This window comes from Anomaloglossus baeobatrachus, chromosome 6 (assembly GCF_048569485.1).
Source record: "Anomaloglossus baeobatrachus isolate aAnoBae1 chromosome 6, aAnoBae1.hap1, whole genome shotgun sequence".
In the NCBI taxonomy this organism is placed as follows: domain Eukaryota; kingdom Metazoa; phylum Chordata; class Amphibia; order Anura; family Aromobatidae; genus Anomaloglossus; species Anomaloglossus baeobatrachus.
In genome coordinates this window covers 10,798,156-10,824,994 of record NC_134358.1, presented here as the reverse complement: position 1 = coordinate 10,824,994, position 26,839 = coordinate 10,798,156, and the positions used below count along the sequence as shown (strand labels likewise).

Here is a 26,839-nt window from a genome sequence, read left to right as displayed (position 1 = left end):
GGTTACTCCAAGCAGAGTCTCCCTTTTTTCCAAAAATTTAGCCCCACAGACACCACTTCAGTGGCATCACTTGTGCCCCAGTTGCAAACTTGACAGGTAGATTTGCATCAAGCACAATCCAAATCCACAAGCATTTACTCTCCCCAGGATGACACCGGGATAGCAAAGTCCTTGCTGATCCATGACTTGTTCATCTTGATGAACGTTAGTCTGTCCACATTGTCACTGGACAGACAAGTGCGCTTATGTGGCAGCACACACCCAGCAGCACTGAAGACACGTTCAGAGACAACGCTGGCAGCTGGACACGACAAAATCTCCAAGGTGTAATTGGCGAGCTCAGGCAATTTATCCAGATTGGAAGCCCAAAATGAGCAAGGCTCTAGTTGCACAGTCATGGCATCGATATTCTTTTGGAGATACTCCTGTATCATCCTTTCCAGCCGTTGACTATGTGTCAGACTTGTTGTCTCTGGTGGCCTTGCAAAGGATGGTCTAAAAAAAATTATGAAACGATTCAATAAAATTGCTGTTCCCAGCACCAGATACGGTGCTGCTGGTATGGTTTGAATGTTGATGACGAGACCGTCCCATGTTTGTCAAGTTACAACTGGGAGATTCACTCTGTGCACCACTTGTGTTTTGTGTAAAAGCCAAGCTAAGATTGCGTAACAGCTTCTGCTGATACTCCTGCATACGTGCATCCCTTTCTATGGCTGGAATTATTTCGTAAAATTTGGACTTGTACCGGGGATCTAAGAGTGTGGCAACCCAGTAGTCATCATTACGTCTAATTCGGACAATCCGAGGGTCATGTTGTAGGCAGTGCAGCAAGAAGGTGCTCATGTGTCTTGCGCATTCCTGGGGACCAAGTCCTTGCTGTGTTGGTGGCGGCGAGGTGATAACCGTGCTGCCTTCCTCTGACATATCCCCCCAACCTCAAACAACCGAAATTTGACCAAGGTCTCCCTCATCTACTGAGTCTTCCATGCCCATTGCCAGTTCGTCCTCCATTTGTTTCTGGGCTCCTGCACCTTCCTCAACAGTTTGGCTGCTACCATGCGCCCTTGTTAATCCCTCTCCCCCACCGTCCCATGCCTGCCGCCTTGGTGATGCTGAACTTCTGGACCTTGTAGATCTTGTTAGCCCTTCTGCATAGGAATCCTCCTGTACTTCCTCCCCTTCCTCTTGTCCCACCACCTGACTCCGAATAGTGTTTAGAGTTTAGAGCATGTAAATGACTGGAATTGTCATGCTGATAATGGCATTGTCAGCGCTGAACATATTCATCGCCATGTCGAAACTGTGCAGAAGGGTGCATAGGTCCTTGATCTGAGACCACTCCATCAGCGTGATCTGCCCCACCTCTGCATCTCGTTGGCCCAGGCTATACTTCATAACGTAGTGCACCAGGGCTCGGCGGTGCTGCCACAGTCGCTGTAACATGTGGAGAGTCGAATTCCAGCGTGTCGCCACATTGCATTTCAGGCGATGAACCGGCAGGCCGAAAGACCTCTGGAGCGATGCAAGTCAGTCAGCTGCGCCGTTTGAACGGCGGAAGTGAGCAGAGAGTACCCATGCCCTGTGCAGAAGCCCATCTAGGCCGGGATAGTGGGTTAAAAATTGATGGACAACAAGGTTCAACATGTGAGCCATACAAGGCACGTGTGTCACCTTGCACCGGCGAAGGGCCGCACTCAGGATTGCTGCATTGTCGCACACGGCCTTCCCTGGCTGCAGGTTGAGTGGAGACAACCATTTACGAAACTCGGCCTCCAGAGCTAACCACAACTCCTCAGCTGTGTGACTCTTATTTCCCAGACATTTCAACGTAAAGACCGCCTGATGCCGTTGAGCTCTGCTGCCAGCACAGTAAGGACTGGGTGTGCGGGATTCCTTGTGCACAGTTACAACGCGGGTGGCCTGACCAGGCAGGCTTGGGGCGGAGGTGGAAGACCCAGACGAGGTTGAGGAGGCAGAAGCAGTGGAGGAACTTCTACATACAGAGGAGTGACGCATAACTCGTGGGAACGGCAAGACCTGTTCAGCAGACCCTTCTCCATCTCTCACCATAGTTACCCAGTGCCCAGTCAGCAACATGTAACGCCCTTGTCCATGCTTACTGGTCCAAGAATCTGTGGTGAAATGCACCCTGTCACACATAGAGTTTCTCAAGGAAACAGTGATGTTGTGTGCAACATGCTGGTGTAGCGCAGGCACGCCTTTCTTGGAGAAGTAGTGGAGACTGGGCATCTGGTACTGGGGCACAGCGACGGACATAAGGTCTAGAAAATCCTCTGTGTCCACCAGGTGGAAAAGCAGCATTTCGGTAGCCAAGAGCTTACAGAGGGTGAAAGTCAACCTCTTAGCTTTGTCATGGCTCAGAGGAAATGGCCTTCTATTTGTCCACATCTGAGGGACCGAGATCTGGCTGCTGTGTGGAGACGGTGTTGAGTAGGGTGTCCCTGGAAAACTGCAGGTCTGTGAGGAAATGTTGCCTTCATCCAAAGTTGTTGCTCTTGATGTCTGAGAGAGCTCTACACCAGCACTTGTTTCCCCTTCCAAAACAACTGACGACCTGCCAAGCAAACTGCCTGTTGCAGTTAAAGAGGTGGAAAATCTGCGTGGGAAAACATGTGTGACAGCTGTCCCCACAGTCATAGAGGATGAAGAGCGCGCGGATGCACTTGAAGGGCCAGACGGTGGTTGGCCCGCTCTGCTAGGCCGCATTGTAGCACGGTGAGCTACCCACTGGGACTTATGCTTGTTATTCATGTGACGATTCATGGAAGAAGTTGTCAAACTAGTGAGGTTTTGGCCTCTTCCTATAGATTGGCGACAAATCTTACAGATCACATGATTTGGGAGATCCTTTGCAATGTCAAAAAAGGACCAGGCTAGGAAAGGCTTAGAGCCCATGCGACCTGCAGAGCCACCCCGAGTTGTGCTCAGAGGCAGAGTGGTGGCTGAGGATGCAGTTGTTGACGGGCTTCCAGTACTCAGACTCTGTCCAGGAAGGTGCAAGGTAACTTCGTCGTCAGTCGCATCCTTCTCCACCGCCTCTGGTGACGTCCTCGAGTGCCTGACTGTGGGTTGACAGTAAGTGGGATCTAGAACTTCATCATCAAGCGTTGTGTTTGCACTGCCCTCGCCCTCAGACCTAACTTCTTCCTGCCCTGACTGAATAGTTAAGTTGTCATTCCAATCAGGTATCTGCGTCTCATCGTCATCAGTATGTTCCTCATTGTCTCCACCAACAGGTGTTACAGTTTGGGAATGAGGGTCTACATTATGAAACTGTATGAAAAAAAGGGGGGGGTGTTGTGTAACTAATCATATAACCCTTTAAAAATCTTGAATTTTATTGATACTTAATTAAAATCCACAACCTTTGTGCAAATACAATGAAATAAAGAGGGAAGAAGGTAAGATGCTTACCCTTTACAATAGCCCTCCCTCCTGTCCACTACCTACCGCGGGGGTCGGCACCCTGATAGCTACGAAAATGGCGCCCCCACTCTGCGGTGGCTGACCCTGTAATGTCCCTAAGAAAGCCCTCAAATAGATGATGAAAAACAGATAAAGTCAAGGGTCACAGACAGGGTACACTCATCCTTCAGTGGACAGAAAGATTGGGACAACACACATGAACACCTGGTTCAGACCACCTCTAAAGTCATTGGTGATTCCGGGGTAATCGTACAGACCGCAGATAGCAGATACATTAGGTGTATAGTCCTATATAACCCCAAAAGGCAATGTCTGTAGCAAATGCATGCATTAGATGCCGAAACGTAAGCCTAGGTATGCACAGTAATAAACATTAAGGTGCTTAGTGAAATAAAGTGTGCAGACTAATGAACACACCCTGGCCTCCGATGCTGGCTCTTACATACGGCCGGTTTGCTCCTGCACAAAATATATCAGCGCATACCCAGTGCAACTGCCTAGGAACAACCAAATATGATCATTGAGGTTGGTCAAAAATGAAACACATCAAACACTTATCGTGTGAGGAGGGTTCATGTGTGAGTCCCAGAATCGCCCCGGTTCCGCCTCTACGCGTTTCTCCGGACACGGATCATCAGGAGGCTTGATACCAGGCTTTGCCAACCGGTTTCAGGACAGCATGATGTCAGGATAAAGGGGGAGAGCCGATACACTTGGTTCTCCTTTTAAACCCTGCCGGTAGTGGGCCACCTCCATCCCCAGCCAAACAGCCCGTCCCCCCTCCCCTCCCCCATATGCCCAAGCACGCCCCCCATCACAGCATGCCCAGCCCTCATGATGTAATATTACAACAAGATCCCTTTTCAGATGTTAAATCCCTCCAGCAATATGTACAGTAGAAGGGCGCGTGATTATCGCACCGGTGAACCACATGATTTGTCCCGTTCACAGACCATCTATTTTGGAATCATACATACTAGCAAGATGCCTCTGGGAACGCCCCCTGATGCATTCCATGGTGTGACGCCGCTTGTGTTCCACGATCGGAACGTCAGGCGGAACCGGAAGTGACGTAACTGCCCGAAACCGGAAGTGACGTCAGTGGCCGAAACCGGAAGTGACGTCACGCGGTTACATACGGCCGGATGCATGGGCGGGGAACAGCATAAGCATACCCGCCCCACAATAGATGTCATCCCTCAACCACTCCCACAATGGGATGCTATAACTTATTAATGGAGAGGCGGGGGAAAGATATATTACCCCCAGATTCTAATGGGCATCTTAGATTCTCAAAATTTACTTTCATATATAATCCTGCTTTAACCTGGGGACATCCTGTATATACATACAGGCTATACTTATAACAACCCAGGGGTCGCATTAATGACCATATGCTATAACGTCACACCACCAAATTTACATCGAGAGAGCACCATCAGATAAACAGGGATATCCAGGAAACAGGGACAGATATGCAGGATTGGGGGAACACGCCAGACACAGGAGGGTGGGGGGGGGGGGGGGGCCACAGGCAAAGGGACGGAGCACCCACTCCAGCACCAATCTGAATCCATTACACATATGAACATGTGCGTTAGGTCAATATTACCTCCCTATAACGGGATTCGGGCCAGCCAACTCCAGGAACCCCTAGAATCAACTCCAGGAATCAGAGAAAACAGGCGTATGAAATCTGCTCATTCAAACCTCCGGGCTGGACAGACTCCATTCTGAAAATCCATTCGCACTCCTTTCTCAACAGAGTCTTATCATGGTCACCACCTCTGGGATTGCTCTTCACCACCTCCAGTACCTGGAATTTTACTTCATGAATATTATCCCCATGTCGAGAATTCATATGTCTCCCCAGGGGGGTATCCCGTTTATTCCGTATGTCACCAAGGTGCTCTCCAACCCTCCTTCGTAACTCCCTCTTTGTCTTCCCCACATAGTCCATGGGACAAGTACACGTGGCCACATATATCAGTCCCATCGTCTTGCAGTTAGCGAAGGACCTTAGGAAGAATTCTCTCCCATTTTTTGAGCTTCTAGCGGACTTCGCAGGTCTCATGGAGTTACAATAGGAACAATCTCCACACCTGTAAAAACCACATATACCTCTATCTAACCACGTGCCGGGGGGTTTTGGTCTGGTGTAGCAGCTATGGACCAATCTGTCCCTAAGGGACCTCCCTTTCCTGTACGTGATGCTCGGTCTCTGTGAGATCATGTGCTTTACATCGGGATCCAGAGTCAAAATATCCCAATGTTTAAAAAGTACTCTGCGAACCCGCTCGCTCTGGCAATCAAATGTGCCAATCAGTCTGGTAATATCTTCGTCTTCTTTCTTTTTTCTACCGCAACCATGTAAGAGTACTGTTCTATCCTGCTTTTCCGCATGGTCCCTAGCCTGATATAATACTTTAGAGGGGTAGCCTCTATCTACAAAACGTCTGGTCATATCCCTCGCCTGAGACTGATACGTCTCCATAGTTGAGCAATTCCGTCTCAGCCGAAGGTATTGACCTTTGGGAATGCCATTCCTTAATGGGAAAGGATGATGACTATCCCACCTCAAAAGATTGTTAGTTGAAGTGGGCTTGCGATAAGTACTGGTGGAGAGGACTCCGTCTGGCTCTTTCTTGATGATCACATCCAAAAAGGGTAGTTCTTTTATATCTGCCTCAAAGGTGAAATGAAGATTTAGTTCATTCATATTAAGCAACTCTACAAACCTCACAAATGATGCACTGGACCCTGACCATAGGACAAATACGTCGTCTATATATCTTGACCACAACAAAATATGTGGCTGCCACCAGTGGTCCCCATCCATAAAGACGACGGTTTCTTCCCACCAGCCCAGGAAGAGGTTAGCATACGAGGGGGCACAAGGGCTCCCCATAGCTGTCCCCCTGAGCTGGTGGAAGTACTTACCGTCGAATCTAAAGAGGTTATGATGTAATATGAAATCCAGTAAATTCAACAGGAATCGATTATGATCCCGATGTTCCCTAGTTCTTGTGTTCAGATAATATTCGATTGCTTTTAATCCCAGAGTGTGAGGTATATTGCTATATAGAGCCTCCACATCAATTGAAGCCAGAAGGACGTCCTCTCCGACCGAAATCCCATCCAGCTTCCCTAATAGGTCGGCTGTGTCACGTGTATACGATGGAAGCGAGATGACAAAAGGACGCAAGACCTCATCAACGTAAATGCCGCTGTTTTGCGTAAACGAATCCACACCCGATACAATGGGGCGGCCCTTCAACAGCTCCAACCCCTTATGAACCTTGGGCAAGGTATAAAAGGTTGGCATGACTGGGCAAACGGGTTTCAAAAAATCAAATTCATTATTGCTCAACAGGCCACTAGTCCTTGCTTCCTCAAGTATCGTGAGTAGGGATGCTCTATAATCCTCCAGAGGGTTGGAGGTAAGCACTTCATATGTATGTCTATCTTTCAATACACGGTGGCACATCTCAAGATACTTATCATGGCTCAAAATCACAAGGTTCCCACCCTTATCAGAGGGTTTTATTATTATATTCTCATTTTTTTCCAGGTCTTGCAGTGCCAAAAATTCATCATCAGTGAGGTTACGATCAAATCCATCATTCCTACGGGGGATCTTTTTGAGGTCCCTCTCTACAAGGTTCAAAAACAAATCGATATTGGTGGTGTCACCCTGCGGGGGCATCCTCACACTCTTGGCTTTTAGCTTAGTGAAGGGGCCACGTCCATTACTGTTAGCAATGTCCTGTTCTTGAAGGAGTCCCATGAGAGACCGAAATCCCTCTATGTCATCATCAGACAGTCCCAACCTCCTACAGCTCTCTCTATCATTTTTAAGGAAGAATTTTCTCCATTTTAATTTTCTCCCAAAGAGCTGTATGTCTTTAACCCAATGAAAGCAATTATAATCATTCGTGGGTACGAATGAAAGACCCTTTCTTAAGATGTTATACTGCTTCTCATTGGGAATAAAGTTGGATAAATTGATAATTTGACTCCTATTCAGCCCTCCACCCTGTGTTAGCTCAGCCGTTAATTCACCCGGTTCCTTAGATGATAGGCCCGGGAGACCCCCTGCTCTAAAAAAGATGGAGTCTTTGTTCCACCTGATGCTGCAGAAGTGGATACATATGCACACCCAGATTCCTGTCCAAAGGATCTCGTGTTTATGGGATCTCTTGTGGGATAGATATTCCTTCCTCCCCGTCTCCATCTTCTATTCTGCCGTCTGCCTCTATTATTAAACCGGGCTTCTCCTCCAACCCTTTCGGTGTCCGATACCTCCTGATCCGAAGAGGAGATATCAGTATCCCTTTGGGCTGGACTCACAAAATTATAAGCCTGGTTCGTGGAGAACTCTCTAAGATCTCTCTGAAATTGCAGATGCTTCCTTTCTTTGATGTAACCTTGATATTTCTCTATAGAGACCTGTAAGGCACTCTCCCTCTTATTAAAGTCAGGATCTGATTTAAATTTGAGGATGCTCTCTATGTCTAAGTTTAATTTGGTGGTGGCTTGTTCCAAAAGTGTCCTCTCCTCCTGTATCAGCAATGTCATGAATCTAAGGGAGGACTCTATGGATTCCTTCTGCCACGCTTCCAAAAGCCTAGAACTTGAGGTACGGGGGGATGGGTGAAGATTAATTCTCAGGCCTTTGGGAACAATTCTGTTCTTGAGGTAGTTTTCAAGAGCCTTAATCTCCCACCAAGATTTCGTGTACTCTTTATAAGATGAGTACAAATCACCAAACTTGGTCTTGAGGGAGGTGACACCAATCCCACCTTCAGGAGTTTCCTTGGTGCAGAACGCCTGATTTGCGTCCTCAACCCAGGAGTTAATATCAATGGGACCTGTCAGAAAGCTGGCCATACTCATGAAACTGTATGAAAAAAAGGGGGGGGTGTTGTGTAACTAATCATATAACCCTTTAAAAATCTTGAATTTTATTGATACTTAATTAAAATCCACAACCTTTGTGCAAATACAATGAAATAAAGAGGGAAGAAGGTAAGATGCTTACCCTTTACAATAGCCCTCCCTCCTGTCCACTACCTACCGCGGGGGTCGGCACCCTGATAGCTACGAAAATGGCGCCCCCACTCTGCGGTGGCTGACCCTGTAATGTCCCTAAGAAAGCCCTCAAATAGATGATGAAAAACAGATAAAGTCAAGGGTCACAGACAGGGTACACTCATCCTTCAGTGGACAGAAAGATTGGGACAACACACATGAACACCTGGTTCAGACCACCTCTAAAGTCATTGGTGATTCCGGGGTAATCGTACAGACCGCAGATAGCAGATACATTAGGTGTATAGTCCTATATAACCCCAAAAGGCAATGTCTGTAGCAAATGCATGCATTAGATGCCGAAACGTAAGCCTAGGTATGCACAGTAATAAACATTAAGGTGCTTAGTGAAATAAAGTGTGCAGACTAATGAACACACCCTGGCCTCCGATGCTGGCTCTTACATACGGCCGGTTTGCTCCTGCACAAAATATATCAGCGCATACCCAGTGCAACTGCCTAGGAACAACCAAATATGATCATTGAGGTTGGTCAAAAATGAAACACATCAAACACTTATCGTGTGAGGAGGGTTCATGTGTGAGTCCCAGAATCGCCCCGGTTCCGCCTCTACGCGTTTCTCCGGACACGGATCATCAGGAGGCTTGATACAAGGCTTTGCCAACCGGTTTCAGGACAGCATGATGTCAGGATAAAGGGGGAGAGCCGATACACTTGGTTCTCCTTTTAAACCCTGCCGGTAGTGGGCCACCTCCATCCCCAGCCAAACAGCCCGTCCCCCCTCCCCTCCCCCATATGCCCAAGCACGCCCCCCATCACAGCATGCCCAGCCCTCATGATGTAATATTACAACAAGATCCCTTTTCAGATGTTAAATCCCTCCAGCAATATGTACAGTAGAAGGGCGCGTGATTATCGCACCGGTGAACCACATGATTTGTCCCGTTCACAGACCATCTATTTTGGAATCATACATACTAGCAAGATGCCTCTGGGAACGCCCCCTGATGCATTCCATGGTGTGACGCCGCTTGCGTTCCACGATCGGAACGTCAGGCGGAACCGGAAGTGACGTCACTGCCCGAAACCGGAAGTGACATCAGTGGCCGAAACCGGAAGTGACGTCACGCGGTTACATACGGCCGGATGCATGGGCGGGGAACAGCATAAGCATACCCGCCCCACAATAGATGTCATCCCTCAACCACTCCCACAATGGGATGCTATAACTTATTAATGGAGAGGCGGGGGAAAGATATATTACCCCCAGATTCTAATGGGCATCTTAGATTCTCAAAATTTACTTTCATATATAATCCTGCTTTAACCTGGGGACATCCTGTATATACATACAGGCTATACTTATAACAACCCAGGGGTCGCATTAATGACCATATGCTATAACGTCACACCACCAAATTTACATCGAGAGAGCACCATCAGATAAACAGGGATATCCAGGAAACAGGGACAGATATGCAGGATTGGGGGAACACGCCAGACACAGGAGGGTGGGGGGGGGGGGGCGACAGGCAAAGGGACGGAGCACCCACTCCAGCACCAATCTGAATCCATTACACATATGAACATGTGCGTTAGGTCAATATTACCTCCCTATAACGGGATTCGGGCCAGCCAACTCCAGGAACCCCTAGAATCAACTCCAGGAATCAGAGAAAACAGGCGTATGAAATCTGCTCATTCAAACCTCCGGGCTGGACAGACTCCATTCTGAAAATCCATTCGCACTCCTTTCTCAACAGAGTCTTATCATGGTCACCACCTCTGGGATTGCTCTTCACCACCTCCAGTACCTGGAATTTTACTTCATGAATATTACCCCCATGTCGAGAATTCATATGTCTCCCCAGGGGGGTATCCCGTTTATTCCGTATGTCACCAAGGTGCTCTCCAACCCTCCTTCGTAACTCCCTCTTTGTCTTCCCCACATAGTCCATGGGACAAGTACACGTGGCCACATATATCAGTCCCATCGTCTTGCAGTTAGCGAAGGACCTTAGGAAGAATTCTCTCCCATTTTCTGAGCTTCTAGCGGACTTCGCAGGTCTCATGGAGTTACAATAGGAACAATCTCCACACCTGTAAAAACCACATATACCTCTAAACCACTACCGGCAGGGTTTAAAAGGAGAACCAAGTGTATCGGCTCTCCCCCTTTATCCTGACATCATGCTGTCCTGAAACCGGTTGGCAAAGCCTTGTATCAAGCCTCCTGATGATCCGTGTCCGGAGAAACGCGTAGAGGCGGAACCGGGGCGATTCTTGGACTCACACATGAACCCTCCTCACACGATAAGTGTTTGATGTGTTTCATTTTTGACCAACCTCAATGATCATATTTGGTTGTTCCTAGGCAGTTGCACTGGGTATGCGCTGATATATTTTGTGCAGGAGCAAACCGGCCGTATGTAAGAGCCAGCATCGGAGGCCAGGGTGTGTTCATTAGTCTGCACACTTTATTTCACTAAGCACCTTAATGTTTATTACTGTGCATACCTAGGCTTACGTTTCGGCATCTAATGCATGCATTTGCTACAGACATTGCCTTTTGGGGTTATATAGGACTATACACCTAATGTATCTGCTATCTGCGGTCTGTACGATTACCCCGGAATCACCAATGACTTTAGAGGTGGTCTGAACCAGGTGTTCATGTGTGTTGTCCCAATCTTTCTGTCCACTGAAGGATGAGTGTACCCTGTCTGTGACCCTTGACTTTATCTGTTTTTCATCATCTATTTGAGGGCTTTCTTAGGGACATTACAGGGTCAGCCACCGCAGAGTGGGGGCGCCATTTTCGTAGCTATCAGGGTGCCGACCCCCGCGGTAGGTAGTGGACAGGAGGGAGGGCTATTGTAAAGGGTAAGCATCTTACCTTCTTCCCTCTTTATTTCATTGTATTTGCACAAAGGTTGTGGATTTTAATTATCAATAAAATTCAAGATTTTTAAAGGGTTATATGATTAGTTACACAACACCCCCCCCTTTTTTTTCATACAGTTTCATGAGTATGGCCAGCTTTCTGACAGGTCCCATTGATATTAACTCCTGGGTTGAGGACGCAAATCAGGCGTTCTGCACCAAGGAAACTCCTGAAGGTGGGATTGGTGTCACCTCCCTCAAGACCAAGTTTGGTGATTTGTACTCATTTTATAAAGAGTACACGAAATCTTGGTGGGAGATTAAGGCTCTTGAAAACTACCTCAAGAACAGAATTGTTCCCAAAGGCCTGAGAATTAATCTTCACCCATCCCCCCGTACCTCAAGTTCTAGGCTTTTGGAAGCGTGGCAGAAGGAATCCATAGAGTCCTCCCTTAGATTCATGACATTGCTGATACAGGAGGAGAGGACACTTTTGGAACAAGCCACCACCAAATTAAACTTAGACATAGAGAGCATCCTCAAATTTAAATCAGATCCTGACTTTAATAAGAGGGAGAGTGCCTTACAGGTCTCTATAGAGAAATATCAAGGTTACATCAAAGAAAGGAAGCATCTGCAATTTCAGAGAGATCTTAGAGAGTTCTCCACGAACCAGGCTTATAATTTTGTGAGTCCAGCCCAAAGGGATACTGATATCTCCTCTTCGGATCAGGAGGTATCGGACACCGAAAGGGTTGGAGGAGAAGCCCGGTTTAATAATAGAGGCAGACGGCAGAATAGAAGATGGAGACGGGGAGGAAGGAATATCTATCCCACAAGAGATCCCATAAACACAAGATCCTTTGGACAGGAATCTGGGTGTGCATATGTATCCACTTCTGCAGCATCAGGTGGAACAAAGACTCCATCTTTTTTAGAGCAGGGGGTCTCCCGGGCCTATCATCTAAGGAACCGGGTGAATTAACGGCTGAGCTAACACAGGGTGGAGGGCTGAATAGGAGTCAAATTATCAATTTATCCAACTTTATTCCCAATGAGAAGCAGTATAACATCTTAAGAAAGGGTCTTTCATTCGTACCCACGAATGATTATAATTGCTTTCATTGGGTTAAAGACATACAGCTCTTTGGGAGAAAATTAAAATGGAGAAAATTCTTCCTTAAAAATGATAGAGAGAGCTGTAGGAGGTTGGGACTGTCTGATGATGACATAGAGGGATTTCGGTCTCTCATGGGACTCCTTCAAGAACAGGACATTGCTAACAGTAATGGACGTGGCCCCTTCACTAAGCTAAAAGCCAAGAGTGTGAGGATGCCCCCGCAGGGTGACACCACCAATATCGATTTGTTTTTGAACCTTGTAGAGAGGGACCTCAAAAAGATCCCCCGTAGGAATGATGGATTTGATCGTAACCTCACTGATGATGAATTTTTGGCACTGCAAGACCTGGAAAAAAATGAGAATATAATAATAAAACCCTCTGATAAGGGTGGGAACCTTGTGATTTTGAGCCATGATAAGTATCTTGAGATGTGCCACCGTGTATTGAAAGATAGACATACATATGAAGTGCTTACCTCCAACCCTCTGGAGGATTATAGAGCATCCCTACTCACGATACTTGAGGAAGCAAGGACTAGTGGCCTGTTGAGCAATAATGAATTTGATTTTTTGAAACCCATTTGCCCAGTCATGCCAACCTTTTATACCTTGCCCAAGGTTCATAAGGGGTTGGAGCTGTTGAAGGGCCGCCCCATTGTATCGGGTGTGGATTCGTTTACGCAAAACAGCGGCATTTACGTTGATGAGGTCTTGCGTCCTTTTGTCATCTCGCTTCCATCGTATACACGTGACACAGCCGACCTATTAGGGAAGCTGGATGGGATTTCGGTCGGAGAGGACGTCCTTCTGGCTTCAATTGATGTGGAGGCTCTATATAGCAATATACCTCACACTCTGGGATTAAAAGCAATCGAATATTATCTGAACACAAGAACTAGGGAACATCGGGATCATAATCGATTCCTGTTGAATTTACTGGATTTCATATTACATCATAACCTCTTTAGATTCGACGGTAAGTACTTCCACCAGCTCAGGGGGACAGCTATGGGGAGCCCTTGTGCCCCCTCGTATGCTAACCTCTTCCTGGGCTGGTGGGAAGAAACCGTCGTCTTTATGGATGGGGACCACTGGTGGCAGCCACATATTTTGTTGTGGTCAAGATATATAGACGACGTATTTGTCCTATGGTCAGGGTCCAGTGCATCATTTGTGAGGTTTGTAGAGTTGCTTAATATGAATGAACTAAATCTTCATTTCACCTTTGAGGCAGATATAAAAGAACTACCCTTTTTGGATGTGATCATCAAGAAAGAGCCAGACGGAGTCCTCTCCACCAGTACTTATCGCAAGCCCACTTCAACTAACAATCTTTTGAGGTGGGATAGTCATCATCCTTTCCCATTAAGGAATGGCATTCCCAAAGGTCAATACCTTCGGCTGAGACGGAATTGCTCAACTATGGAGACGTATCAGTCTCAGGCGAGGGATATGACCAGACGTTTTGTAGATAGAGGCTACCCCTCTAAAGTATTATATCAGGCTAGGGACCATGCGGAAAAGCAGGATAGAACAGTACTCTTACATGGTTGCGGTAGAAAAAAGAAAGAAGACGAAGATATTACCAGACTGATTGGCACATTTGATTGCCAGAGCGAGCGGGTTCGCAGAGTACTTTTTAAACATTGGGATATTTTGACTCTGGATCCCGATGTAAAGCACATGATCTCACAGAGACCGAGCATCACGTACAGGAAAGGGAGGTCCCTTAGGGACAGATTGGTCCATAGCTGCTACACCAGACCAAAACCCCCCGGCACGTGGTTAGATAGAGGTATATGTGGTTTTTACAGGTGTGGAGATTGTTCCTATTGTAACTCCATGAGACCTGCGAAGTCCGCTAGAAGCTCAAAAAATGGGAGAGAATTCTTCCTAAGGTCCTTCGCTAACTGCAAGACGATGGGACTGATATATGTGGCCACGTGTACTTGTCCCATGGACTATGTGGGGAAGACAAAGAGGGAGTTACGAAGGAGGGTTGGAGAGCACCTTGGTGACATACGGAATAAACGGGATACCCCCCTGGGGAGACATATGAATTCTCGACATGGGGGTAATATTCATGAAGTAAAATTCCAGGTACTGGAGGTGGTGAAGAGCAATCCCAGAGGTGGTGACCATGATAAGACTCTGTTGAGAAAGGAGTGCGAATGGATTTTCAGAATGGAGTCTGTCCAGCCCGGAGGTTTGAATGAGCAGATTTCATACGCCTGTTTTCTCTGATTCCTGGAGTTGATTCTAGGGGTTCCTGGAGTTGGCTGGCCCGAATCCCGTTATAGGGAGGTAATATTGACCTAACGCACATGTTCATATGTGTAATGGATTCAGATTGGTGCTGGAGTGGGTGCTCCGTCCCTTTGCCTGTCGCCCCCCCCCCCCACCCTCCTGTGTCTGGCGTGTTCCCCCAATCCTGCATATCTGTCCCTGTTTCCTGGATATCCCTGTTTATCTGATGGTGCTCTCTCGATGTAAATTTGGTGGTGTGACGTTATAGCATATGGTCATTAATGCGACCCCTGGGTTGTTATAAGTATAGCCTGTATGTATATACAGGATGTCCCCAGGTTAAAGCAGGATTATATATGAAAGTAAATTTTGAGAATCTAAGATGCCCATTAGAATCTGGGGGTAATATATCTTTCCCCCGCCTCTCCATTAATAAGTTATAGCATCCCATTGTGGGAGTGGTTGAGGGATGACATCTATTGTGGGGCGGGTATGCTTATGCTGTTCCCCGCCCATGCATCCGGCCGTATGTAACCACGTGACGTCACTTCCGGTTTCGGCCACTGACGTCACTTCCGGTTTCGGGCAGTGACGTCACTTCCGGTTCCGCCTGACGTTCCGATCGTAGAACGCAAGCGGCGTCACACCATGGAATGCATCAGGGGGCGTTCCCAGAGGCATCTTGCTAGTATGTATGATTCCAAAATAGATGGTCTGTGAACGGGACAAATCATGTGGTTCACCGGTGCGATAATCACGCGCCCTTCTACTGTACATATTGCTGGAGGGATTTAACATCTGAAAAGGGATCTTGTTGTAATATTACATCATGAGGGCTGGGCATGCTGTGATGGGGGGCGTGCTTGGGCATATGGGGGAGGGGAGGGGGGACGGGCTGTTTGGCTGGGGATGGAGGTGGCCCACTACCGGCAGGGTTTAAAAGGAGAACCAAGTGTATCGGCTCTCCCCCTTTATCCTGACATCATGCTGTCCTGAAACCGGTTGGCAAAGCCTTGTATCAAGCCTCCTGATGATCCGTGTCCGGAGAAACGCGTAGAGGCGGAACCGGGGCGATTCTGGGACTCACACATGAACCCTCCTCACACGATAAGTGTTTGATGTGTTTCATTTTTGACCAACCTCAATGATCATATTTGGTTGTTCCTAGGCAGTTGCACTGGGTATGCGCTGATATATTTTGTGCAGGAGCAAACCGGCCGTATGTAAGAGCCAGCATCGGAGGCCAGGGTGTGTTCATTAGTCTGCACACTTTATTTCACTAAGCACCTTAATGTTTATTACTGTGCATACCTAGGCTTACGTTTCGGCATCTAATGCATGCATTTGCTACAGACATTGCCTTTTGGGGTTATATAGGACTATACACCTAATGTATCTGCTATCTGCGGTCTGTACGATTACCCCGGAATCACCAATGACTTTAGAGGTGGTCTGAACCAGGTGTTCATGTGTGTTGTCCCAATCTTTCTGTCCACTGAAGGATGAGTGTACCCTGTCTGTGACCCTTGACTTTATCTGTTTTTCATCATCTATTTGAGGGCTTTCTTAGGGACATTACAGGGTCAGCCACCGCAGAGTGGGGGCGCCATTTTCGTAGCTATCAGGGTGCCGACCCCCGCGGTAGGTAGTGGACAGGAGGGAGGGCTATTGTAAAGGGTAAGCATCTTACCTTCTTCCCTCTTTATTTCATTGTATTTGCACAAAGGTTGTGGATTTTAATTAAGTATCAATAAAATTCAAGATTTGGGTCTACATTATGCTCAGAAATGACCAATCATCAGGGCCTGAATCTGACTCACAAAGCTTCCACTGCAGACCATTTCCTGGTCTGTACTCACTGTAGCTTTGGAGCAGTCCTCTTATTCCCAGGCTATAGTGTGACTGAACAGCTCTGCAGACTCAGCCATCTCTGTTACACCATACTCTGCAGGGTGGGTGGAGACTTGAGAGCTGGGAGAAAGCAAGTGCGATTGGGGTGACAACTCAGAGGAATGTTGTTTTTTGGATGTTGAAGTGTAGGTGGAGGAGAGGGCACTTGTTGGAGCACTTGAGATCCATTCAAACATGTTCTTTTTTTGTGCATCATCTACCTTTGTTACAGTTGTTCGGTTCCGTAAAAAAGGGAGCACATTAGATTGTCCACGGAAAGTAGTAGACATCTTACTTTTGCTGGAAGATGGCCTTTCTTCAGCAGATGTTAATGTAGCCTTCCCACCTACCCCATGGACACAAACTTTTTTTCCTTTTCCAACATGCCTGTTCCCCTTTCCACCAGCATTTGTCCTTTTGCCACTCATTTTGTTTGCGACAAGATTGGACACTTAAAATGTGGTAGCAAAAATGGAGAGGTGGTGTAGATTGCAGAGGTGGTCTAGCTTTATTGACAGCTGAAGAACCAACACTGACTATCCCAGTCAATTTTAGTATGCCCCTAACAGTGGTAGCACAGTTTGCAATTAGCATTGCGTAGGAAAAATGGACAGGTGTGTAGCATGCACAGGTATTGTACCGTGATTGGCAGCAAAGGAACACTAAGGTAGTATCCCAGACAATTTTAGTATGCCCCTAACAGTGGCAGCACAGTTTGCAATTAGAATTGTGTAGCTAAAAATGGACAGGTGTGTACAATGCAGAGGTGGTCTAGCTTTATTGACAGCTGAAGAACCAACATTGACTATCCCAGTCAATTTTAGTATGCCCCTAACAGTGGTAGCACAGTTTGCAATTAGAATTGCATAGCAAAAATGGACAGGTATGTAGCATGCACAGGTGCTGTACCGTGATTGGCAGCAAAGGAACACTAAGGTAGTATCCCAGACAATTTTAGTATGCCCCTAACAGTGGCAGCACTGTTTGCAATTAGAATTGCGTAGCTAAAAATGGACAGGTGGGTACAATGCATAGGTGATCTAGCTTTATTGACAGCTGAAGAACAAACACTGACTATCCCTAACAATGAAACTATGCCAGTAAAAGCCTCAGCCCTGTGTGCAATTAAAATAGCGTGGCAAAAATGGGCAGGTGGGTAGAATGCACGGGTGCTGTGGGTCACTGGACAGCAAAGGAACACTAACTTAGTATTCCAGACACTTTTAGGATGCCACAAAAAGTGTCAGCTCTTTGGGGAAATAAAATAGCGTGGCAAAAATGGGCAGGTGGGTAGAATGCACGGGTTCTGTGGGTCACTGGACAGCAAAGGAACACTAACTTAGTATTCCAGACACTTTTAGGATGTCACAAAAAGTGTCAGCAATTTGGGGAAATAAAATTGCGTGGCAAAAATGGGCAGGTGGGTAGAATGCACGAGTGCTGTAGGTAGCAGGACAGCAAAGGAAGCCTCACTTTCTATCCCTGCCAATGAAAAACTGCAGCAAGGAATTGCCTGAGCTGATGTAGCCAGACGCTGTGATCTAAAGCCCTGCACAGCATTGGCACAGACCTGCCTAGCAACTATGGCTATGAACGGCTGTAATGCAGCCCTGAAAAGGGCTGAAATAACCAGTAGCTCCTAACCCCTAAAGCGCTGTGAAGATTGCACTGTATCTCTATAGCACACACAGCAGCAGCAGCAGCGTGAGCAATGACTGTCACCTGTACCGCCCCGCGGCCTCGGCTGCGACCGCCGAGCCGCTCGGATCCGTGCTCGTTCTGCGGGTGGTGGCTCGAGCCTCTCACGGACTCGGGGGTCACGTCGCTCTGCAAGGGAGGTTGGCACAACACACGGGGGATGCGGGGATTTGGTTTTGGGGATGGTGATTCATGACGCCACCCACGGGTTGTGGTGATGGTGGACACCACCGCTGTGGTAGAGGTGAGGGACTCCCGGGAGCGGTGTAAGGGGCGCATTTTCGGTGTTAACCCCTCCGTGGGTAGGGGCGGTGTGTCCCGGGGCCCGGTTGCGGGGAGATGGTGCAGGGCGCAGCACTGCGGTGCGGTGCCGGATGGCACTGTTGCACTCACGATTAAGGCACACAGAGTCACTGGTAAACCAAACGTAGTGATAGATGGGAAGCCCGCAGCCGGCTGCAGTTCACTAGGCGGGTTGGCAGGGTCCACCTTTCTCCTGCACCTAAGTGTAAGTGGACCACGGTGCCTAGGCACGGGTGGTCCGCTCCCCAGCGGGTATGTCGAAGGAGTTCCTTTGCCCGCAGGCGCTGGCCCTCGGATCTCTGACCTCTGCCGGTGGCTACTATCCAGTCAGGTTGGGCTGTTGCTGTGGAGGTGGCACTGACCTATAGTTTGTTTGTTCAAACATAATAAGAATATCTTTGTATATAACTAAATCAAAATGTAGATGTAGATGCAAAATTATCTGTCTGTCTGTGTAGCAATTGCACAGACCTATAGTATAATTCAAAGTTGTATAATCATGAAGGAGTTAACTAAAGATGATGAAGCCAGAATGTGAAGTTATAAACTCTTATCAGTAATGTTCACACAAAAGGAATGTACGGGAGGGCAGGAGTGATGTGAGAAATTGGGGAGTGAACGCACTCCTTCGTTAGTTTCAAGGTTATTTATGCTTACTTACTGTATAATTGGATCTATCGTATTATACGAGTCAGTTGGTGATGCTGGCTGAAAATAGAGCATGTCTGTGTTCTTTGTCTTATATACATTGATATATATCGGCACTGGTATACAGCATTAATGGGGCACCGTCTCTGGATCCTAAACGAAGACTCCATTAGCAGTCTTGACCCAAAATTCCTCCCTTGACAGTTTGGCGCACCAACGTGGGGCTCCTTCAAGGACGCATACCGACCTGGAGATACCGATGGTTTGGACGTCGCGGACTGAGATCTCCCTCTCCTCCAAACAGGCTGATCACCTCTGACCCCACGGGTAAGTGTTACATACTGTGTATTCACTACCGTTGTGGTTGGTTTTGGAGAGGAGGGAGTGACGGGCTGTTTGTCCATATGGGTGTTAAAAGGTACCTGATTGTGACTCAGGGGTAGTGCCCGCTGGAGCTCAGAGCACGATCCCAGCCCTGAGGTGTGGATCGAGTGTCACAAGGGATCCAGAGGACGGTTGTTAGGGCAGGAAAGATGGTGGTGGCTGGATATAGCTAGTTAGACTGACCCGGTCTGTAATTAAAGACGCGGGGGGGTTCCTGAGACCGAAGATAGTGAGTTAGGACGTTTAAATATTGGTACAGCTGACCAAGTCCGGAGGCCGGGACTTGTTTGTATGTGCATATGCATTCTTGTACGACCTCCTCCGTGACACGGAAGATTTTCACGTGACCGAAGATAGTGAGTTAGGACAATAAAAAATATTGGTGCAGCTGATCAAGTCCGGAGGGAATACATTTTGTACCCCTCCTCCGTGACGCGGGATACCCTTATTACTATATAGCTGAGGAGTTGCCAGCTAGTATAGAGGTGTAGCCTTAGGTGCCGGCCGGACTCTAACGTACACCGCATAGTCATATTAGTGTAATCCAGACACCACCAACATAGCAAAAATGTTCAGACAGAGGAGACAGAAAGTTGAGAGGCCTGAAGGTTCACAGAATGTGTTGGAGCTAGTTGCAGAGAGAGAAGGGAAGAAAGCTGTACGCCATGCCTTGGAGATTTTTAAAATGTTAGAATTACCAAAAGGAGGTCGGTTACAACCGTCACTATGGCAACAGCATTGAAAGCAAAAAAGGGCAAGTTAAAAGACAGGAGATTGTTGAATGATGCAGAATTGTTTGGCAGAATATCGCAGGCATTGCTATCAGAAAGATATATTGAAGTCAAAGAAGAGGATGAGCAAGGGGATGTTGTGTTTTTCTATATGTTACCCGAGTCTGAGGACAGATTTGAGGGTCCTCCGACAGGTTGTTTTGTTGCTGCCCCACAACCTGATCCCCATTCTATTCCCCCGTCCTGGAGATATTCACAGATGCTGCAGTCACTAGACAGCATCCCTTAACCCTTTCCACACCCATACCCATTTTCCCTCCCATACCTGCAATGCCGTCTCTCCCCTTACCGGCCAGTCTGCCGTCACACTCCCCATTTACCAATCCCCTCCCCTTGGATCCCCCTTTTTCCCTTAGGACACATAGTGAGCCTTACCCCGAACCTGACGAGGAACAGCCCTCATTTAAATATGTCCCTTTCAACCCCACCCAGTCAGCGGCATTAATCCCCTGCCTGCCAGATCCCAGCATTAACCCTATGCGATTTTATAGGAAGATGCTACAGGTCCATCAGTTATACTCAGCTGCCCGGAAGGACCTTGTTAATCTCACCAAAGTAAAAGCAGGAGACAGTTTTTGGCCCTTAATGGAGCCCCATCTCCCAATGCCCCCAGGCTCTGATGACACCATTTTCCAAAGTGGACAACAGTATTGTGTTGCTTTAAAAAGATGGGCTCAAGATCAATTGGTATATATAAATGTGCCGGTGCAGCCCCCGCCACAGCCCATGCCCCAACAAAGTCCAAACCTCGTATACGTAGCTCCCAATCAACAAAGCCAGCAACAGAATTGTTGGCGTTGTGGTCAGCCCGGTCACTATCAAAGAAAGTGTCACACCCACAAATCTCAGTGTTTGGCCAGGTACCCTCAAAACCGTAACCAAAACTTGCAACACATAAATTTACAATAAAGGTGTTCCCTGTAGATTCAGTAATGATCTACCTGAAGCCAGGTGTGCCTTTTCCCAGAGTATCATAGTATCCCTTTAAATCAGTCCCAGGAGATTTCCCAAGATACTGCCCACAGTCCGGCTGCACCCAGGAGTCTGCCCCAACCTTCCCTAATGACACAGGGGGGAGCCCCGGACTGCTTGCTTTTGTTGCAGTGATTTCCAATCCCAAGCTACCCGCTTTAATGATGTTCTCCATTCCACTCCATCAATCTTAAGGTTTCTATAATATATGTTTCTGTAGTACTTTTGTTTCTGCTGGCTGACACGGTACAGAAATATATTTTATATATTTCTATAGTGAAAGTTCTGCCCATGTTTTTTTTTCTTGTATCTGTTTTGCCCACCAGCTGTTCTAACATCGCGCAACCTGAAGGAGACAGGGGGACATAAGTCAGCGCAGGGATGTGTGGGAGTGTTTTCAGTAAGCTGCTGCTAATCACAAGTTGTAGAGAGCAGAGGAAAAAAAAAAATAAAAAATAAGGAAGTAGAAAAAAGTTGTAAAAAAAAAAAAAAGTAGTTTCAGCAGATTTACAAAGCAGTTTCTGTCTTATGTACTAACAAGTGCTTTTTCCGGCTGGTGGAGTGGATTTTGTTTAATCCTTAAAGTTCAAAATTTCATAGGAGATTATCAATAGTATTCTGCTGCTATTTAAATAATTGAATTCATTTTGCAGGGAAAAGTATATTTTTTAAAATATACAAATTAGGTTTTTTTGTTTTTATGGTTATGTTTTTGTTTTCTATTATTTTTGCATACAAAATGCCAATATTGATTACTTTCCTTTTCTTTTGTAGATACAGAATATCTATGAACCCTGTTGTAAGGTTTCAAAATTTCCCAGTAGAGTATAAGTTATATTTATTTATTGGTTAATCATATTGTTTACTGTTATGGATCTATATATTTTGCCACAGTAGTATATAAAAAGGGAGGAAGTAGATATCAATTGAATTTTTCCAGCAGCAGATATATTGGATAGACTTTAAAGCAGGCTTTAAAGCTGGCCTTTCTTTTGCAACAGTTATGTCATGTTTATTGGATTATTATGAATGTAGGAATATATGTCTGTTATAGGAATGATCTAATCTATATTTCTTTTAGTTTTTGTTTTTATAGTTGAAACCAGATGGTGGTCGATTCTGCACTGGATATGCTACAATATGCACAACATGAGGTAGTCTAAATTTAGGCCACTCCCTCCCCTCCTATCGGTACGGAAGGAAGTGACGTAAGTGCCTCTCTAGATGGGTGGAGCAGAGGTAGGTACGATAGTCAAAATGTATGTAGGATGTAGATTCTTTCCTGTTGTCAAATAAGCTAGGTACGCCGAAAAGAAAGTCTAGATCTGAGCTGATGGAATCGGATGGAGATCCCCGCACAGGTGAAGCTGACCAAGAAGCAGTGAACGGGCCTAGAGTTGAGGAGTCCTTTACCATGCATAAAGACCATGCCTCGGTGACACCGGTCACGTCAGTGACTTCTGTCACTCCTTGTGTTCTTAAATCCCTACAGGAAAAAGCGAATCAACAAGGAGTGGAGTGCGAGACGCAGGGAGCCGGCTGACTGAGGAAGGTCTGTGGATGAAGGGTGGTAAGCTTTCTCTGCCATGAGATCTCTTCTTAATGATGGCCCAAGTAACATGGACTAACATCTGTGAAAGTTGGATATCAGTGTGCGCTTTGGTGACGCCAGGGTTCAGTACCCAGGTAGACAAACTCACCCGGTCTAGTGAAACACGTTCTTAAAACAATGAGGAAAAACTGTAAAGAGTCCGTAGAAACACCCTGCACCTGCTCTACCCATTCTTAGAGACTGCAAACTAATTATAGATGTTTATCATGAGCACGTTGTATGCAAGTCTGTGCGTGTTGTGTAGATTTCTTTTCAGGTCTGGTCAGAGGCTTTCCAGTGCAGAAAACGACGTCATTGCTGAAAATCCACATAATGCAAGTGGTATGTAAACAAACAAACAAACTGATAAGTTGTAAATCAATGCGTGTTGTATTTCTCTTTAGTGTGTGTTGTGTTTCTCTTTAGTAATAAACAGGTTCCAATGTAAAATGTTTTTCTTTGGTCTAGCGCAAACCATGTATAATTTTTATATGATTGACTAATTAGAGAAATAAACAAGTGTATTTTCTAATTCCAGATCCTAAATCAGAGTTAGTAGTATATGGTTTTCGGTCAGGAGACTGATTAATCCTAAAAGGACACAGAAATTTCGATAAAGCTCAACGGCAGGACAACATAGATTCACTCCCCGCATTGCAGAAGGGTCGATCCACCGGAGCTGCACTGAGCGTCCTGCTCATATTTATCCTTTACAAAAAAGACCTGTACAGTCCCAAACCATTATTGCCGAAACAGTTAGAAGAGAGGACTTAGAGAACCTTGAGACATGGGAAAGTCCAACTACAAAGGGTGAGGACTCGCCTAGGGGTCCTTGGTCTCAAACCGGTGAAGAAATCCCATTCCCCTCTCCACCCATGCCTCAACGTTCAGTCAGGCAGGATTTCCCAACAGATATTTCTTCCTCTTTTCCTAAGGGAACACAGTACCCTTAGTATTTGGAGATGGCAGAAGTGAGTCAAGGGGGGACTGTTGAAGGTACGAATTGAGTAGTCGAAAATACTTAATTCAGCCATTTCATAGACCCAAAAATGTGGTTTGGTTAATGTAATCTAACCATTTACAAATGTTTTTGTTTCCTACTAATTTCAGTAATTTTCCTTAATATAAAATGCTAGATATGGATTTTCTCATTTCAGGAAAAGTTTTAGAAGAGCCTATCCCATCAGGCTGATGTCTCTCCGGCCTAGTCTGCTGAGCACTGGCAGTGACACGCGAGTTAACGTTATATTTCAAAAACCAATGGACCCGACACAACCGAAGCAGAAAGCGGACGCTATTCTACCCATTATCCCAGAAGGTTTTTCCAAGTCTGTGCCACAAACTGTATACATGAAGCCTCATCATGTTTTGTTGGTTTTTTTTATCAAGAGCAGATTATCCAGGTTCACAAAGTGGCCCTAAGTGGACTAGCACTGACTAAGCATTTTTCTTTTTGTTTTATATCCGGAAAGAAGAACCATGGACAATTTCCAAATGTCCTTTTGTTTTTTTGTTTTTTAATTATGTGCTAATTTTTAAATAAGGTTTAGATTCAATTTTTCTTAATCAAGATAATGTGCCCTAATGAGAGTAATAACGCCAATTTTACTAGCCCCTATAAATCATAGAGTTATGTTTAATAAATAAAAATAAGTATTTAAGGGGGGAGCTAAAGCCTGTAGTGTTAAATTAAACAACAATCCCATAGAAAGCCCGCATATATAGATATAGATATAATTAAAGTCCCAAGGGCAGTAGGTCACAAATAAGTCCCAAATAATAAAATATATCTAAATGGGGAAAATTTTTAAATTTAAGGTTAATAATATTCAAAGATATTTTATTAAAGGGGGGACTGTGGAGGTGGCACTGAGCTATAGTTTGTTTGTTCAAACATAATAAGAATATCTTTGTATATAACTAAATCAAAATGTAGATGTAGATGCAAAATTATCTGTCTGTCTGTGTAGCAATTGCACAGACCTATAGTATAATTCAAAGTTGTATAATCATGAAGGAGTTAACTAAAGATGATGAAGCCAGAATGTGAAGTTATAAACTCTTATCAGTAATGTTCACACAAAAGGAATGTACGGGAGGGCAGGAGTGATGTGAGAAATTGGGGAGTGAACGCACTCCTTCGTTAGTTTCAAGGTTATTTATGCTTACTTACTGTATAATTGGATCTATCGTATTATACGAGTCAGTTGGTGATGCTGGCTGAAAATAGAGCATGTCTGTGTTCTTTGTCTTATATACATTGATATATATCGGCACTGGTATACAGCATTAATGGGGCACCGTCTCTGGATCCTAAACGAAGACTCCATTAGCAGTCTTGACCCAAAATTCCTCCCTTGACATTGCCATCAATCGGGACTTTGGGTGGGAAAGGACCCCGGGAGGTCCAGACCTCAATCAGTTAATTCGACTATGGTGGTGGCCTATAGCCTAGTCAGGGTCTGAGTACCCTTCCTGGTACTCCGGTATACTGTTGGATCCCCGGTTCGGGTCCGGCGGGCTCCAACCCAGTCCCGGTCCCTACAGTTCCACCGGTGGTCGTGTTCCCGGTCTCCTGCAGGCGGCCCCTGCCGTCTGCCTGCCTGACTGTTTGGGGGTCCTAGGCTCCAACCCATGCCCCGCGCAGAACTGTGTGTGTCACGCTCCACTACTGCACCGAACTCCTACTTCAACTAATCTGCTCTAATCTGCTCTTGAACTTCCTGCCTCAGGCCAGTAGACTCCTCGGTGGGCGTTTCTTTCCGCCTGACCCCGCCCACCTGGTGTGCCTGTCTAACACTGAGGGAGGCAATCAGGACTTGTGTGTGACGGGTGTTTCCTTCCTAGTGTGGGGGGGTGTTAGTGGTGTATGTAGTGACCTGTGACCCCTGGGGTCCAGGGTGTCACATCACCCACAGCAGGGAGAACATGGCGGTGATGGGCAAAATGGCCGGGTCTTATAAGGCAAGGACATGTGACATGCACAGCCTATGACACATGCCCTTGCTTGTCTGGCAAAAATCCACTTAGCTGTGTGTGTCTGTGATTTGCTGACAGCCTGGCCCGCCCCACTGCATGCGCACTTAGGAAAAAAAGAAATAAAAAAAATGGCGATCGGCATTCTCTCAGCAGCACAGATCTAAACCGTGTCCCCCCCCCGCACACTATATGCTGACTTTTGATAATAGCGTGATTCACAGTATTGCAGTGAAAAGCCAGCTAGTAACTAGCTAGGCTTTTTGTTGATCGAACCGTTCCCGAACGTAACTCGAACTGCCGAACTTTTAGCAAAAAGCTTGAGTTCGTCGAACGACTCGAACACCCCCCCCCCCCAAAATCACTCGAACATGAAATTGACGAACCTCGAACCTCGCTCATCTCTAATCTTGACGTCTGCATTGCAGACTGAAGTCTCCGTTGACAGTGCGGCTCACTTCAGGTGCTGCGTGGAGAGGACACAGAGCGCTCCCTGTATCTTCATGTAGAAGAGCTGACAGTGTCGTGTGGATTACGTCAGACCTGGATTGTTGTTTGGGGATTAATAAAGAGGTAAATGAGGTTTTTTTTGTCTTTTATTCCAAGTAAAGGATTTTTCGCTGTGTGTGTTTCTTTACTTTCACTTACAGGTTAATCATGGAAGGTATCTCAGGAAGACATCAGCCATGATTAACCCCGTTATTACCTCGATTGCCACCGCACCAGGGCAATTTGGGATGAGCTGGGTAGAGTCCCGGGACTGCCGCATCTAATGGATGCGGCAATTCCGGGCGGCTGCTGGCTGATATTGTTAGGGTGGTTGGCTCCCGAT

General features: G+C 46.4%; 1 protein-coding gene across 1 annotated transcript in view; it reads right to left on the bottom strand.

Moving 5' to 3' along the window:
- Nucleotides 1-26,482, bottom strand: part of LOC142316937 (cytochrome P450 2C8-like) — a 177,218-nt gene extending 150,736 nt beyond the window's left edge. The window contains exon 1 of the mRNA XM_075352721.1: nucleotides 26,394-26,482. Coding sequence (XP_075208836.1) covers nucleotides 26,394-26,430 — 37 coding nt within the window. The 5' untranslated portion in view covers nucleotides 26,431-26,482. The remainder of the gene's footprint in view (nucleotides 1-26,393) is intronic.
- Between the last annotated feature and the right edge of the window lie 357 nt (nucleotides 26,483-26,839).